Genomic DNA, 16,826 nt, shown 5'->3' on the forward strand with positions numbered 1-16,826 from the left:
CGGTATTTTAAAGATATTTTTAATCTGTTTAACATTAATTATGTGGAAAGTAATGTCATCTATCTTCGTCTCTTTCCATGGTCACTAAAAGATGAAGCTAAAGAATGGTTAAACTCGTTACCTGAAGGAGATATTACTAGTTGGGATACTATGGTTGAAAAATTTCTAACTCGATTCTTTCCCGCATCAAAAACTGTCACCCTTCAAACTGAAATTGCTAATTTTCGTTAGAAAACTAGTGAGACACTATACTCTGCTTGGGTAGATTTGGTCAAATGCTTAGAGGTTGTCCACAACATGGTTTGGATACGTTTCAAAAGGTAACTACTTTCTATAAAGGTTGTGATATTGCTACAAGAAGAGAGATTGATACATCTGCTGGAGGAAACATCATGAGTAAAACTTCCGAAGAAGCTGAAACCTTAATCAATAAGTTGACTGCTCATTCCCACGAATGGCATCAAGACTTAGACATTTCCCATTTGGTAAAATCTATTAGTTATGAATATGAAGATATGGTTAAAGCTATGAATGTGCAGTTAGGTAATTTAGGAGGGCAAATCGAAAATCTTACCAAAGAAATGCATATGATTAAGGTAGGTTGTGAAAAATTCCAAGGTCCTCATGCTACTAAAGATTGTGTTGCTAATCTTACTATGGAGCAAGTTGAGAATATTTCTTACGTGAATCAATATCAAGGAAACCCAAACTATCGTAATAATTACAATACACCTTATCCTACTAATAATAAAAATTCACCTGATTTCTTTCCTGTTAGAGCACCCTTCATTCCAAATTCATCTTCTAATGCTCAAACAGACAAGAAGTCTAATCTTGAAGAAAGCCTCCTAACTTTCATCAAGAATCAAAATGAAGCTAATGATAACATAAAGGCTCAACTTTCTCAAGTGCAAGATAATCATCAAGCGTCAATTCAAAACTTAGAACGCAATGTTATTAAGTTGTTCAAACTTGTCGAGGGTAAAGTTCCTGCTGAATCTGAAGTTTATAAAGAAGTTCGTTTTGAAAAGGTGAATGTGATTAGAGAAGTAAATAAGGTTGTTATTTATGAACCTGGTTTGAGGTACTTATGGGAGTTTGAAATGGAGGAAGAATATGATCAAGAAATAAAAAAGTTGACTGCTAATGAAGAAGATAAATCAAAAGATGCTAAAGTTCGAGGTCTTGATCGTGATAAGATAATCTTTATGCATGAGTTATTTGATGAGAAAGAAGAAGAGGTTGATAAAAAGGTTGATGAAAGTGATGAAGTTACTAGTGAAAAATCTGAAAAATCAGAGTGTGAAAATAAAGATGATTGGTTAGCTGATACTATGAAACAGTTTGAAGAAAGTAGAAAAGAAGGTCTGCGCCCTCTTTATTCATTCAAAATTGATCTGATAGACCCATTTGCATCACCTGAAATTCCTGTTGTTATGAGCTCTGATCTAGGGGAATTCAAAATGACTTGCTTAATTCGTGGTCTCATTCCTGTTATTGGATTAGCTGATACTGGTTCTAGCATTAATGTTATGCCATTCTCCGTTTACAATCGCTTATGATTGCCATCGTTGGAACCTATAAAGGGGAATGTGTGCTTTGCTGATAGTCGTTTACATGAACCGTTGGGGGTTGTTAAACAAGTTGAAGTTATCGTCGGTTCTGCTTTCTAGAGAATTGATTTCATGGTTATGGACATGAAAGAAGATTCGATAACTCCTTTAATCTTAGGATCTCCGTTTCTAGCTATTGCTCGTGCTTACATTAACTATGCTAATAATACATTAATCATTCATTATGGTGCTATATTTGAATCTATTTCGTTAGTCCCGAGATCTAAAGTTCCTCGCTCAAATGTGAAAATGGTTAAAACTGAGAAGGAGGATGACGATGATTTCACTGTTGATAAAATAGTGACTGAATTCATAAAAGAGCAGTATAAGCTTAGCACTGAAGTGAGAAAACAAATCCATGAGTTAAATGTCACATTTGAAATGTCTTTTCGTAGGGGTCTTGACACCACATTGAATTTCTTGTAACAAATTAAGATGTTAAATGAGTATGAGAAGAATAAGTGTGGGAAAAATAAGCCTAAGGAGTGATTCCGTCAGAAAAACGAGTCGCGCAACCGACTCTATAATCAAAACTACCTATCCCTATATATGTTTATTACGATTATGTTTTTTATAAGTGTTTTATTATTTGGTTACTTATTTAATTATGAATGTAAGAACAATATAGCTCCTAAATGTTAAATTATTTAAGTGATGAAAGTTATTAATAAAATATTATGTTTGTGTTATACTTTGCATTATTTAATATCTTGTCAAGTTATTACCCCTCTTTTATTAGCACAAGTAAATAATGCCTCCTGATTGGTCCACGTAGTCACCTTCAATCACATAAAAATACTGCTCACACTATTCAGCTTTTTTCCCCCTTTTTAATTTTGGTGAGATAGCGTAAAAGAAACTACACAGATGCATGCCATACCTCACACACCTCCTAGATATGTTCTACCTTACTTCCATGGACATGTTTCTTCACCATATCTCACACCAACAACCTTCTTCCCACCAACACCACTGAATCAACATCCCAAATTCGCTACCCAAAATAATTTTGCTCGGAAGGTGTCCATGATTCGCTACCCAAAATAATTTGCTGCCTCTCTGAAAGTGTGTTTCGATTAGGGTTCACCCGTGCGAACGGTTTTTCATCTCGATTTGTATGTTTCTTCCTTTTATTTACGGTTATTGTGTTACTTGGTTTGTTAGTTTTCCAATTTTTTTCCCTAATTGTAAGACTGTTTGCAGTCATGCTTAGGGAATTAGGGTTTAATCCATTTTTTTTTTCAATTTAGGGTGTTGATGTGATTGCAGGTTTTGGTTGAAAAAGCTCATTGGTTGTATGCTTTTACTTTTCTAGATTTAGGTAATGTTATTTTTTTTCGTTTTCTTCACCTTATGTTGCTGTTTTTTTTATATTGCTTATTCTGATTGTTTTCTGCTTATGTTGTTGAAAATGTATTGTGTTCAACTGATTTTGCTGTCACAGATAATGTCGATATGAAACGCTTTATGTTGGGTAGCTATTATTATAGGTACGAGAGTAGCAGACCATAAAGTGGATTATCTTTTTTTGAGAATGGATATTTGTCTTCATGTAATATGCAAGTAGATTATCTTTTTTTGTCACGACAAGAATTTTTTAATGAGTTTGTTCATTAGTTTTTCACAATAAGATACTTCCTAAGGTTTGACATTCATATCGAGTTTTCAGTTCTGTCCTTTTGTTAATTTTGACTTCCTTTTATTTTCCCTTTTGCAAGTTATGCTCTTACGGTTGCTGTTGTTGTTGTACAGGTTATGCTCTCACGCACTGTTGGTAATGTCTTGGTTTCAGTTTGTTATATTTTATTATTGTTAGTTGTCTATTATGTAGATTTTTGTTTTTATAACTGAATTTGGTTACTATGTTGCAGTTGATGTGTCCTCCGATGATTCGATATTCTACGCGGTGGTTACTTTATTTAGGTCTTAGCATGCTGTTATGCGTTCTACTATTAATAAGCTATTATCACTTATGTTTACATGCAGAGAAGTAAAGTAATAGCCTTCATTGTTAACTATTTTTTCAGTTTTAGTACATTTTCATGTTGATGATTTGAAAGTTATTAGTGGTTTGTAAATAGTCTGGAGTTGTTGTTAAATCATCACTTAAAGGGAATTTGGTGAGGAAGTACTCATGGAGACTAATTTGGTGAGTAACATATCTTATACCTAATTTTTATCAAGCCTATCTATTGACTTTTGACTATATGGTCAGTCATTTTTCTTGAGTCTTTATCGCTATACATGTTGTTAGTGTAAGTTACAATTTTGTGGTTTGTGCACACTCTCACCAACATTATGGATCATGCTGAGCCTCTTTGGTTGTGCGGTTGGGTTCTAGATTTTAATGTTCCACGTACTCTTTTTATATTCAAAGATGGGTTCAGTTCTCTTGGTGTTAACCATGATGTCATTGTTTTATGTAACATATTTACTTTGAAATTTTGTTGGTATTTGTGTAGTAAATGATACTTTTCTTGGTTCTACTATAATGTTTTTGTTGGTTAATTAGAGGCTGTAAATAAGGTAATGTATGGCTATTTTCGGTGTCTAATAATTCTTTTACAACTATTTTGCCCTACAGGTGTCAAGTTTGACCTGACAATTTACCTCTGCGTTGGTCGATATGGGTTCGCGATCTTTTGTTAATGGGTAAAGTGTGGCGAATGCTTGTGCAACAGTATGTATGTGACAACCCAGAAATTTCCGACCAAATTTAAACTTAAATTTTTATATATTCCCGACACGATAAGCAAAGTTTGTAAGTTGAATATCAAGAATTTTAAACTGTGTTCATACACTCATTTAACCTCGACCGAATTCCAATAATTCTCGAACCATTATATGAACGAACATGATTATATATGTATATGTGTATATATTATAACTTGAAAACATTAACAAAGTATTTTGAATAGTTATCAATGGAATTAAAAGATGATATCAAAAGATTGAATTATTAGATACATTGAATTATAATTACAAGTCTCTGTTAAGAGGTCCACTATGATTTGAGAAATCTATTCTTTTTAACGGTATTCGGAATAATTGATAAAGTGATTTATTAGAAGGAACAAAAGTGTCAATTAAAGTGGAGATTCCCGTTTGATTTTCAATTTATGCTTTACAATAATTGTCTCGTGACTTTTGATAAGATAAACTATTAAACTTGTATATAAATAAATGTGGAAGTAAAATTGTAGAATATAGATAACTTAGAAGTTAGATATCGACAGGTTAAGTAAATTAACGTTTTACATTAAAATGATTTTATATGTTTATCTAACCTTTAGACGTTATATCACGATGCACCAACAAACGTTAAAAACTTGAAATCTATTAAAAGTATATTTAATCTTACTTTTCTAAAACATTTTTACGATATAACAACTTCTTCTATTTTAACCTTTTAATAAAATGATTATTTTATATATTTAGTTTTAGAAAAACAAAGTTATCATATTTGATTTAAATGTATAAAAACGTTTCAGTTTAAAAAGAACTTTATTAATTAGGACGTTTTATAAGATAATTTGTATATGACTTTTGAAGAATTTAAATAAAGCTTATATTATAAATTACAAATAGATAGATAAAGCATTTCAAAAAATGTTAACGGATTGATATAATATTTTTCTACTATCTAAACGATTCCAAAATAAACTTTAAAAATATAATTATTTTAAAAAAAAAACTAAATATTGTATTATTACATATTTCAATATGAACAAATATATATTTTAAATAAAGATATACATATATATATTATACAAGTGACAAAATATAATATTTTAACAGATGATTTAAAATGATACATTTTGATAAACTACGAAACTCAGATTTATAGAAGGAAATGACCACAACGCTCAATTTTATAGGTTATATTTATCATAAGGTAAATTTTTGATGAGTAAAGTCAAATTATTAGTAAGTATACATGTCGCGTAACGTAAAAGGTTAGTTTTCTAAATGTACGAAAGGGCGCTCGAAAAACCGAAAGTGGTACATGAGTCGAGTGACAACGTACGTGTCATTTTAGTAAAAATTACATTTTTACTACGTAAGAGTTAATAAGTGTCGGCAAGGAATCAATCGTGCAAATGATCTGTAAACAAAGGCCATGCAATCGCATGGCCTTGTAACCTTTCAACCATGCGATCGCATGGTATGGTTGGGCAGGAAACATGCTATAAAGTCGACGAATTCTGGATCCAGTTTCATTCATTTTATATATATATATATATATATATATATATATATATATATATATATATATATATATATATTAATATTATTATTATTATTATTATTATTAAGATTAATATTATTATTAATCTTATAATTAAGAGAATTATTATTAGTATTATACATAAAATATTACGACGAGGTCATGAGCGGGTGATTTCAAAATGGATTTTATGAGTAGGATATGGCTAAGGAAATTATGAGTTATAGCTATGGAGGTGATGGGTATGGTTCATGGGTATGCTCATGAGGTCAATCTAGTGTTTATCATCTCCGTTGCGTTTACGTACCTTTCCTGCAATATTAAATCTCAATATTGATACGTGAGTACTCATAATTTAATTTTTACATACTAATAGTGTATCCCTGACTAGTGTTTGAGTATATAGGATTATGCATGCTTGTACTTTTGATATTGCCATTAGATAGGTTATGTTGAATCCTGAATTAGTTACATATGCGGTTGAGATAAGGTATAAGATATGCATGTCGTTGGAAAGCTAGCGAAAAATTAAGAACTTTTCATTTAGATATCGAATGATTTCGATGAACGGATTAGAAGTTATAATCAATTGAATTTTTGTATTATTATTAAAAATGATTATTATTATTATCGTCGTTGTTATCGTCGTTATAGTTTTTATCTAATTATTATTATTATTATTATTATTATTATTATTATTATTATTATTATTATTATTATTATTATTATTATTATTATTATTATTATTATTATTATTATTATTATTACTACTACTAATATCATTATTATTATGATCATTATTATTATCATTATCCATAAAAAGTATTATCATTAAAAATTGTTATGTTATTATTATTACTACCGTTATTATCGTTAAAGTTATAATTAATATTATTATTATTATTATCATTAAAATAGTTATTAGTATTAATATTATCATAATATTTATTTTTATTAGTATTATTATAATTAAAACTAATATTAGTAACACTTAATTATTATGATTACTATTATTATTATTAAAATAAACGCGATATAAAAGACAATTAAAAGCTATCAAATGAATCAATTAGGAAATAATGAGTAAGAGTATCTTGATGAAATTAAAATATTATAAGATATTATTTTAGATAAAATTATCATTCTTATTATTTTTATCATTACTATTATTATTAAAAGTATCGTTAGTATTAAAACTATCATTTTAACAAAAATTATCATTTTAATAGATATGACATTGTTATTATAAAATATCACTATTATTATCATTTTAAATAGAATTATTATTTTAAAGATAATATTAAAAAGTGTCGTAAATATTAAAGTTTTCATAATTAGAATTATCATTTTATCATAATGTCATCTTAGTAATTATAAATATTGATATTTTTATTAATAAAATAATAATAATTATTATTACAAAATAATATAACTTTACTTACTATTATCATAGATATTATTTTATCAAATAAATATGTGATACAAACATATTTTACTACGGGTAATAAAATTACTTTAATAATACCTATCATATTATCTTTATAATATTAAATGAACTCTATAAATTTTATTACTTGATATATATAAAAGTATATATTATTATATAAATTTTAATATAAAATTTTATTTATTAATAAATGAATTATATTATTTACTCTAATAAATCTTTTAAAAATATAAAACGACGATATTTAAACTATATATTAATCATGTATAGATTTTTGGAAATTATTTTGAGTCAAATTGACTTTTGTTGACTTTTGCATATTAGTCTCGAGCATTAGGATTGTAGTACACTATAACTTGACCTAGTTTGTTAGACAAATATTGACCAACATACAAATATATATATATTTAATTTAGGTTCGTGAATCCGAGGCCAACCTTGCACTTGTTCAATGATGTTATATGTATTTTTACTACGAAATACAGTATGGTGAGTTTCATTTGCCTTTTTACCCTTTATATTTTTGGGCTGAGAATACATGCGAAATTTTTATAAATGTTTTACGAAATAGACACAAGTAATTGAAACTACATTATATGGGTGAATGATCGAAGCCGAATATGCCCCTTTTGCTTGGTAGCCTAAGAATTAGTAAATCGATCTACTAATTGACGCGAATCCTAAAGATAGATTATATGGGCCTAACGAACCCCATCCAAAGTACCAGATGCTTTAGTACTTCGAATTCATTTTTATCATGTCCGAAGGATTTCCCGAAATGATAGGAGATATTCTTATATGCATCATGTTAATGTCGGTTACCAGGTGTTCACCATATGAATGATGTTTGTCTCTATGCATGGGACGTATATTTATGAGAACTGGAAATGAAATTCTTGTGGTCTATTAAAATGATGAAAATGAATGATTATGATAAACTAATAAACTCACCAACCTTTTGGTTCACACTTTAAAGCATGTTTATTCTCAGGATTGAAAGAAATCTTTCGCTGTGCATTTGCTCATTTTTAAGATATTATTTGGAGTCTTTCATAGCATATTTCGAGAACATTGCATTCGAGTCATTGAGTTCATCAAAGATTATTATTAAGTCAATTTATAGTTGGACAGTGGATATTATGAAATGGTATGCATGCCTGTCAATTTTCGATGTAAAGAAAGTTTGTCTTTTAAAAACAAATGCAATGTTTGTAAAATGTATCATATAGAGGTCAAATACCTCGCGATGTAATCAACTATTGTGAATCGTTTATAATGTATATGAACGGGTCCTTTCAATGTACAATATGAGAACAACTTCTTTTGTTAAATAATCATACATTTTTCATGTCTTTATAGAGTGAAGATGCCAGAATAATGAAGAAGGTTTCAGCTCATGAGAGATGAATTTTAGAAGAGCTTTAGAGGCAAGTCATGTTGAGGACAGAGGTATTTTAATCCCTTCGGTTGACCTTTTGTTTTGACAATATACAATCCTTACCAAATAAACTTACGTTTGGTACAATAATTAAAAATTTACATTCTTTATAATTTTTGATGAACAGGGTTACAAATGAGGTATTTTTATTTTTGGTCAAGTTCTTATTAATTTTTTTTTGTTTATATGACAAGAAAGAATGAAAGTTCTTGAATTGTTTATTAATTGATATAGATGTTAATCCAAGCTGAACCAGAGAAGTGTCAGTCTCAGTTTTCAGACTACATCAAGGCCGAGGTTGAACCGGATGGTCTAGAAGAGTTTTACAAAAAGGTCCATGCTGCAATTCGTGCTGATCCCAACTCTAAGGAGGAGAAGAATGCACCTAAGGAACATAAGACGTCATATTAATATTAATAATTTGTTTATAAATACAAATTTTTTAATCTGTAAAAGTTGATATAAAGTTTTGTTATCTGATGTTTGTGTTGTGTGATGTATTAGATACAACCTCAAGAAGCTTACCTACGACGAAAGGAAGCAAAAGCTTATTGATAGGTTAAATGCATTTGAATGCTGCTGCAGGAGTGAATGATGATGATGATTCATACGAAGATGATGAGTGAGCAAATGGGCTTATTTAGAGTTCCTCTTGAAACCTCCATGGCCCATATAAATCTAACTCCCAATTATTTTATCTTTTTTCAATTATAAACGTGCAAGTAGCCATACCCTGTACCAAAAAACCATCCCCACAACTCTTCACCATCAGACATAAAGGCATGGGTTGCATGTCCTCTAACCTGGCTTCCATCATCTTATTCTCTGTTTTCCCCATTTTGAGTATAAGGATATCATCGGTTTTTTCTACCAAACGGTGAACTCGACAGGTATCAATCGATATTTTTAATTTAGGGTTTCTCTTGCTTTTGTATTTTTGGCCTGATTCTTGGGTGGTGTTCGGTCGTTTGCTTTGATTAGTTTACGGGTTCGTCTTTTTTTTTTTCTTTTTTCTTTTTCAATTATCATTTTTTTTTAATTGCATGTGTGATGTCTTGATTTTTTTTGATTATCAGGTTATACGATTGGCGTGTCTAATGCTAAATTAGGGCTTGAGCGATTTAAGGAGATAGAAGGCATCTGTTTCTGGGCTTTTGAATCTTGAGCTTTAATGTCGTTTTTAACTTTTTAAGAGTTTATAAATCCGTAATCAGTATTATTTTGTACATTATTGATTCAAGGAGATCGAAGGTATCGGTTTATGGGCTTTTGATTTATGATCTTTAATTTCATTTTTTAAGTTTTGTTAGAGTTTTTAAATCCGTAATCAGTAATGTTTTGTATAGTAGTTATAGTTATAATTGTAATTGCTAATTGCTAATTGATACTGTATGTGTATCGTATTTGTATATTATAAACTAGCAGCACTAAGTGTGCTTTGGTGACTATTATTGTTGATGTTTGCATTACCCTCGGCTATCGACTTCCTGCCAATTGGTAGCTGATACGGGTCAAACAGGTTGATTATTAATCCTCTAACCCCTGATTAATGTGCAGAGTTAACAGCGAGTATAAAGAGCTCCAATTTTGTTTTGTTTTCGTCAAAATCTTAGAACTTTATCCTTCTGCAGTCAATATATGAAGCTGGGTCACATTTTTTATTAGTCCTTTTTGGTTTGGTTAACCTGCAATTTGATATATTGAAGTTACTGCATTTTTGTGATTCCTAACAGATTTGGTTATGTTGAGACGGCAACATGTCATTTTATTTAACATTTAATGCATCTAGCTTTGACTAGTCTTTAAACTGTTTGAATTACAGTGTTTGATTGTTATGTTTATTCTGATTTGGGTCGTGTTTGCCACCTGCATTAATTGTGGTACATATTCTGATTTGGGTCGCGATTGCCATATGCATAAATTGTGAGTTCCGTTAAGCCAATTCAACTGGTTGGTTCAACCACTGTTTTCAAAAGGTTTGTGGTTAGGTATATGCCTGCCTTTATTGTTCATGCTTAAGTAACTACATTGAACTTTAGTACTTATAATTATGAATGACTAAATGACTATCTAATTGTTGGTTTTGTTGTGTCCTTGGGCCGAACTTTAAATGATAAAGGCACATTTTTTTTCTTCAGAAATTGGCACTACGTATACTACTACCTAATGATTTGACTATCTTTCGGGGATTAGAGGCAGCTTTACAGTTGGAGTAAAGGAAGTGGCAGTGTTTGCTGGTCTTCCTTGTTCTTTTTCGGGCCAACACGGGTATTTTACTCTAGCTTTTATACATAGTTGTTTTCAGCTTGTGCATTATATAATATAAAGTACCAACTACCCACCTGAAGTATATTGCTTCTAAATGTGTTTTACCTGTATATGCTTGAAATACCTCATCACTTTTATATGTAGTATAACTCAATTTAATGTATTCCTATAATACTAATTAATAAACTTATTTAATTAATTACTAGCTATAGCTTTATATAATGGACACTGATCTTCTTTCTTTTTTATTTCATCTCCCGAATTCCGAGTTGTTGAGTGGGACGTTATCTTTATAATGAATACCTATAATGGTAAATTTTGAACTATATAATAATTTGACAATCGTTATCTTTATATAATAACAATCAATAATTCAAGTCGCGTAGTGCGTACCTCTCAATCTTGTTTATATTCAATTCAAAAGAAGTCCGCAAAAGTGCTCCGCAATCATTCTATGATCCTACAATCAAGTAACATCACTATTTTCCTTATATTATAATTATGTCTTTCAATTATTTCTATCTTTTATTATAAATGCAATGAGGACATTGCATAATCTAAGTGTGGGGAGGGAAGTGATTACTCACTTAAAAAGATTAAAAGATGCTGTAATATATCCGAAAATTTTGAAAAATGGGTACAAATTAATTTTTATTTTTTTAGAAAGTGTAAATTCTTAGTCAAACTTGTGTCTTTTTACTAACTTAATCTTAAAAGTAATAATAGAATTACTCTCATTTTCGAGATCGAATTACTTTTTTAAGATAAGAATTTAAAAGCCAAAAATTGTGAAACGATTGCAAACTTATAGCCACTACCATATGGCATAATAAGTATGGACCACTAAGGCAGCAAAAGAGTCGAAACAAGGGCCAATTTGGAAAAATTGTCAAGTGTAAAGCTAAATGCTAAACATGAAAGCAAAAGAAATAAAAATTTAAAAGAGCCCAATGAAGGCCAACAAAAGAAAAGAGTTCCAATGAGAACTATATACTTTTAAAAGCTTTAGTTAGAAAATAAAAGAGTTCAATGATGACCATCTTGTATAAATTTGACTTAATAAATATTAGGACTACTTGTAATCCTTGGTCTGGTTCAGACTAGTTTTTACGAATAAAAAAAAAAAAAAAAAACTAACTTTTTATTAAGACATATTTTTGACTTTGAACTTTTACTTTAACTGTATACCCATTCAAAGTAATATGATTTATAAGGTTTACTTGAGGACAAGTAAAGGTTTAAGTGTGGAGAATTTGATAACTCCTAAATTATACAGTTTTTTGATAACATTTTGAGGAGTTATTTTGCATTTTTAAGACAATTTAATCCTAAAACACACTAAAATGGGTAAAATGGGAAAAAAATGTATTTCTAATGATTTTATCAAAGTTATGTATCAAACAGGATCAAAAACATGAAAAATTGCAGAAAAGGCTATGAAGCCGCCGGCACGGGTTCAAGGAAGCCTCCGGCTTAGGGTTGAATACGCCAGAATGTTCTAGAATTGCTGTAGAATTGAATGAACTTGTTGACCAAGAAAAAAGCAGATGAAGCCGCGGGCCTAATGGACACGGTTTCTCGACTTGTCGACCAAGTTCAAGTAAAAATGGAAACAAAATTAGAAAGATTTTCCGGATCACTGAAACCGCCGGCCTGCTACCAAGCTGCCGGCTTAATTATGACGATTACGCATTTAGTGTTTGCGGATTAAGTTAAACTTGCAAAAGGAGTCACCGACCTAAGGCAAGCCGCCGGCTTCCCAATGAAGCCGTCGGCTTGGCCACCGTTTCTGAATATTGTAAATAGAGGGCTCTAGTCTCAGTTTTAGGTGTGCAATTCAGTACAACTCAATACAATTTAGTTTGGTTTCGTTTTTCTTTTAGGGTTTTTTCTAAAACCCTTAGGCTAGATTTACTTTTCATTGTTACCATCTACCTTTTTAAGGTATGATTCTATATTTAATTTATTGTTCATCTAGTTTTATTTATTTTACTTGTTTCTGTTCGTCTTCTGCTGTGAACTAAACGTTCATAGTAGTTACGTGGACGAAAATTAAACTTCATCTGGGAATTAGATGAAGCCGCCGGCTTCACCAGTCCAAGCCGCCGGCTTGACTGGAACAAAGCCGCCGGCTTCGTGTGCTTTATCTGTACAGTTTCTGGTTCTTTTTCAGACCTGTATGGTCGAGTTTCTGTAATGATATTTAAACTGTTTTGAATCTGTTTTGCTTAAATATACTTGTTTCCCGTGCTTAATGATTAAATAACATGATTCTAGGATTGATTAGTACTTGATCTGAAGATCTATTATTCGATTCATGCTACATGTTTAGATCTAGTCCATTAAACTTTTCAAATTGAATTGCATGCAACTAGGTTAAAAAAGCTTAATAGTGATAAAATTGTTTAATTGGATTTACGCTTATATAATAAAGTTTGATATTGTTAGGCTTAATAGAAGAACCTTCGTTTGGATTTGTTTAATTAATGATTGCATGAGAACTTAGTAGTAATTGACTTTCAGCTAGTAACTTGAATTGATCTACTTAGTGTTTAGTAGCTTATATAATTTATCAGTCTATTTGCATGTTAATCTTCATCACAAGATTGATATGTATCATGTAATTGAATTGAACATGAAGAATTGAGATGTTAGTAGTTATGCACATCACATATCTAACATATGCTTTAAGTCGTACTTGTTGAATGATATGCAACACTTAGCTTAGCCGATTAAGGGATAATAGTTGGTCTATGATTATTATTCTGCTTTGTGTTAATATAAGTTATGAAACTTGCTTAATATGATTCCCGTATGAGTTATTCGTTCTTGTAATTGCTTTTATTTTTATCTACTTATTTTGAATCTTTAATTCCTTGTTTTATTTTATTGCTTTGTTTATCTTTAAAAAATTCTTTTTCCTAAGAGATAAGAATCTATCCAATAAAAGACTTAAAAATCTATCTTTAATTCTTTAATAAGAATTGGACTATTTAAATAAAACAACTCTTATCCGCATCTACGCTCTCTTGGGACGATAACCTAAAATACTACATCTGATCGGATTTTGTTGCTCGATAGGGTGTTAAAGTGTAATAATAAAGGTTTTATAAATTTAAAAATTGAAAGATAAGTTAGGCACTACTGCACACACTTTTGACACATCAGTAGCTATTTGCAGGAACACCGCAATTCGGTTTGGTACCACTATTTGATTAAACAAATAGAATGTTGTGTTCCCTAGGTGTTGACAAAGAATAACACATGTCTGTTGAATAGAACAATTGATGTAGACCACTCATGAAACTACTATGCTTGTAATGGAGCATAGCTGTCTAGTGTAGTAGGCTGCTTACCAGCCATGCTGCTTCTTCTATGCTGAGTCACTTGATATTCTTGAAATGTTAGGTACACATCCTGTGCTAATTGAAGAATACTATCTACCTTGTGCTGGTAGACTAGGCAGCAAACTAAACACTCGACATAGCAATATATGTTGTCTATACATAAACAAACCTGTGTTGGTTGCATATAACATTCTAGTGTACGTATCTACTGTTTTGTCATAATTAAAACCTTAATTTCTTTAGAGACTCAACAATCTCCCCCTATTTGATGATGACAAAACTTATGACATAAAGATTAAAACACTAAAGCCAGCACTAAAAGACCTAAAGAAAATATGTAGTAAAATTTGTCCCTTTTTGGTTTGTTTTGGGATCTTTTGCTGAGTTATCTATATCTTATAAATTGATATGATTTTTTTTAAGATAAACTTATTTCACATTCATTACAACAGATATATACAAAATTTACAAGACAATATAATGAATTATGAAATAACAAAAGATACAGTTTTAACATAAGAAGACTATCTATCTTTATCTTTATCGTTCTCTTTTTCTTCATCAGATAGCTCTTCTTCTTTGACTTTCAAGGCTGCCCAGGCTTCAGGGAATAGCACATGTAATTTTGTAGGATCAAATACTGCTATTTGAGGAGGTAGAATGATGGGATCTCTTCTGTGTGGGCCAGCACCAATAGATTTATTTCTTTTAGGCTTCTGAGCTAGAACTTCTTCTACTTTCACTACTGGTGCATTCTCATACTTGACTGCTTTATTAAAAACTTCTTGTAGTTATGGTTTTAGTATATCTCTGAGAGCACTTTTATCTTTACCAATGAAGTACTGCAGTCTCCATCCATTCACTGAATACAAAGGTTCTTAGATTAGTGTAATCTACCCTCTTATAGACATCATTGTTCATAAACTTTGATGATCTTACCAAGATTATATCTTCTGATCATCACATCAACATACTTACTCCTGAAGAAATCATCAGATAGCTCTTTTGTTCTTTCAGTTTCTATAGGAGCTTTAGTAGGTACCTTCTCAGCAGATTCCAGTTTATCTAAGGCCTTGTCCTGAGCTTTGACTATTGCTTTTGCTAACTTGAGAGATGCAGCCTCTTGTTTTCTGTCAGCAGCCAGTTTAGCTTCTTCTTCCCTAAGCCTCAGCCTTTCAGCATATGCAGCATCATCCCTTATTTTTTGTTCAAGTTGAATACTTGTTATGTATTTATTTACTGTGATGTTCAGGGATTTTGCTGTTGCAATCAATTGCCTGCCTTCATCAGTTGTCAAGGCTTTGCAATATTGCTCTAAGTCCATAACCAGCTACAAATCCTCATAGAAGAGGGCTTTCTCCTCATCATTGTGGAGTCTCTGACCCCTATTTGTCAAATACATACCAATATCAATGTTGAAATCCATGGCATCGATGTAGAATTGTTGGTCAAGAGGATGATACAACATTCTGATTTGGCGTATTCTTTCTGGCCTCCCTACTGCTTGCATGTTCAGTAAATCTGCAACAGAGATTTCAAGTCTATAAGCCTCCCTTTCTTCTGGATTCATATTTCTGATATCAGGCTTTCTTTTTGCAGCTGAGTCATCTTCCCAAGTGGTATATTTATCATTTAGTTTTGGGGAAGATGGAGGATATACAAAAGGTGATTCTGCGGTGCTAGAAGGACCCACCGGTTCATAAAAGTGAAGATCACCCAGTGTCCTATCAAAATAAGTAAGTAATTCTGCTGGTAGTGGTGATTGGACAAAAGTTGAGTTGCCACTACCCCAGACAGTATGATTAGAGCAACTGCAGAATCTTTATCAGTATTAACTCCTAGCTCATCCTCCTTTGTTGGGTTTTCAATTCTTCTTTCTCCCACAGCACACTTCTGGCTGGGTCTTCTATCACAACACTCCTTGCTACATCTTCAGTACCAGCTTATTGATTAGTATCAGCTGGTACAACTGTCACAGTACCTTCACCAGCTGCCTCGAATAAGGGCTCTTTCCTTAGGGGCTGGTTTTCCCTAGAGGCATATTTTACCCTTTGTTTATCAATAGGCTTGGGTTTAGCTGGTGGTTCTTGTGTGGATACTGGTTCTCGTGAAGGCAGTAGAGGAGTTATTGCAAGATCCCCCCCTCCTGCAGTAGACAGATCTGTCTCTACTGGCTTCTCTTCAACATCATCAATGTTGATGATCTCTACTGGCTATTGTGGTGCAGCTGGCTGAGTAGAAGGTGCATGTTGAGAAGATTGGTTGGTTTTTATCATACCATCCAGCCATTTCATAAACACATCAGCTCTTTCTCCCCCTGACCTATTAGAATCTAAATACCTTTGCATCTCTTCAGGTGTCATCTTCTTGATTCTCTCTACTCGCTCAGCATACAGCTTTGCCTTCTTTCTGTCATACTTCACCATGAACTTAGCATTTCTTTTTAAAGAATCTTTCTTGTATTGATTAATGCTGAGCAGTTCAT

At 31.4% G+C, this 16,826-nt stretch overlaps 1 protein-coding gene across 2 annotated transcripts; it reads left to right on the forward strand.

Annotated features, from left to right (window-relative positions):
- Positions 1-8,960: 8,960 nt before the first annotated feature.
- Positions 8,961-10,945, forward strand: LOC139856098 (large ribosomal subunit protein uL18-like). Of its 2 annotated transcripts, none has more exons than XM_071845334.1 (3): positions 8,961-9,127; positions 9,231-9,714; positions 9,803-10,945. In XM_071845334.1, the coding sequence occupies exons 1-2, from the start codon at positions 8,961-8,963 to the stop codon at positions 9,319-9,321; spliced, it is 258 nt and encodes an 85-aa protein (XP_071701435.1). In that variant the 3' UTR covers positions 9,322-9,714; positions 9,803-10,945. The 2 variants fall into 2 exon arrangements, with proteins under 2 accessions (XP_071701435.1, XP_071701433.1); XM_071845332.1 differs by having other exon boundaries at positions 9,231-9,616.
- Positions 10,946-16,826: the final 5,881 nt, after the last annotated feature.

This window comes from Rutidosis leptorrhynchoides, chromosome 6, assembly GCF_046630445.1.
Source record: "Rutidosis leptorrhynchoides isolate AG116_Rl617_1_P2 chromosome 6, CSIRO_AGI_Rlap_v1, whole genome shotgun sequence".
Classification (NCBI taxonomy): domain Eukaryota; kingdom Viridiplantae; phylum Streptophyta; class Magnoliopsida; order Asterales; family Asteraceae; genus Rutidosis; species Rutidosis leptorrhynchoides.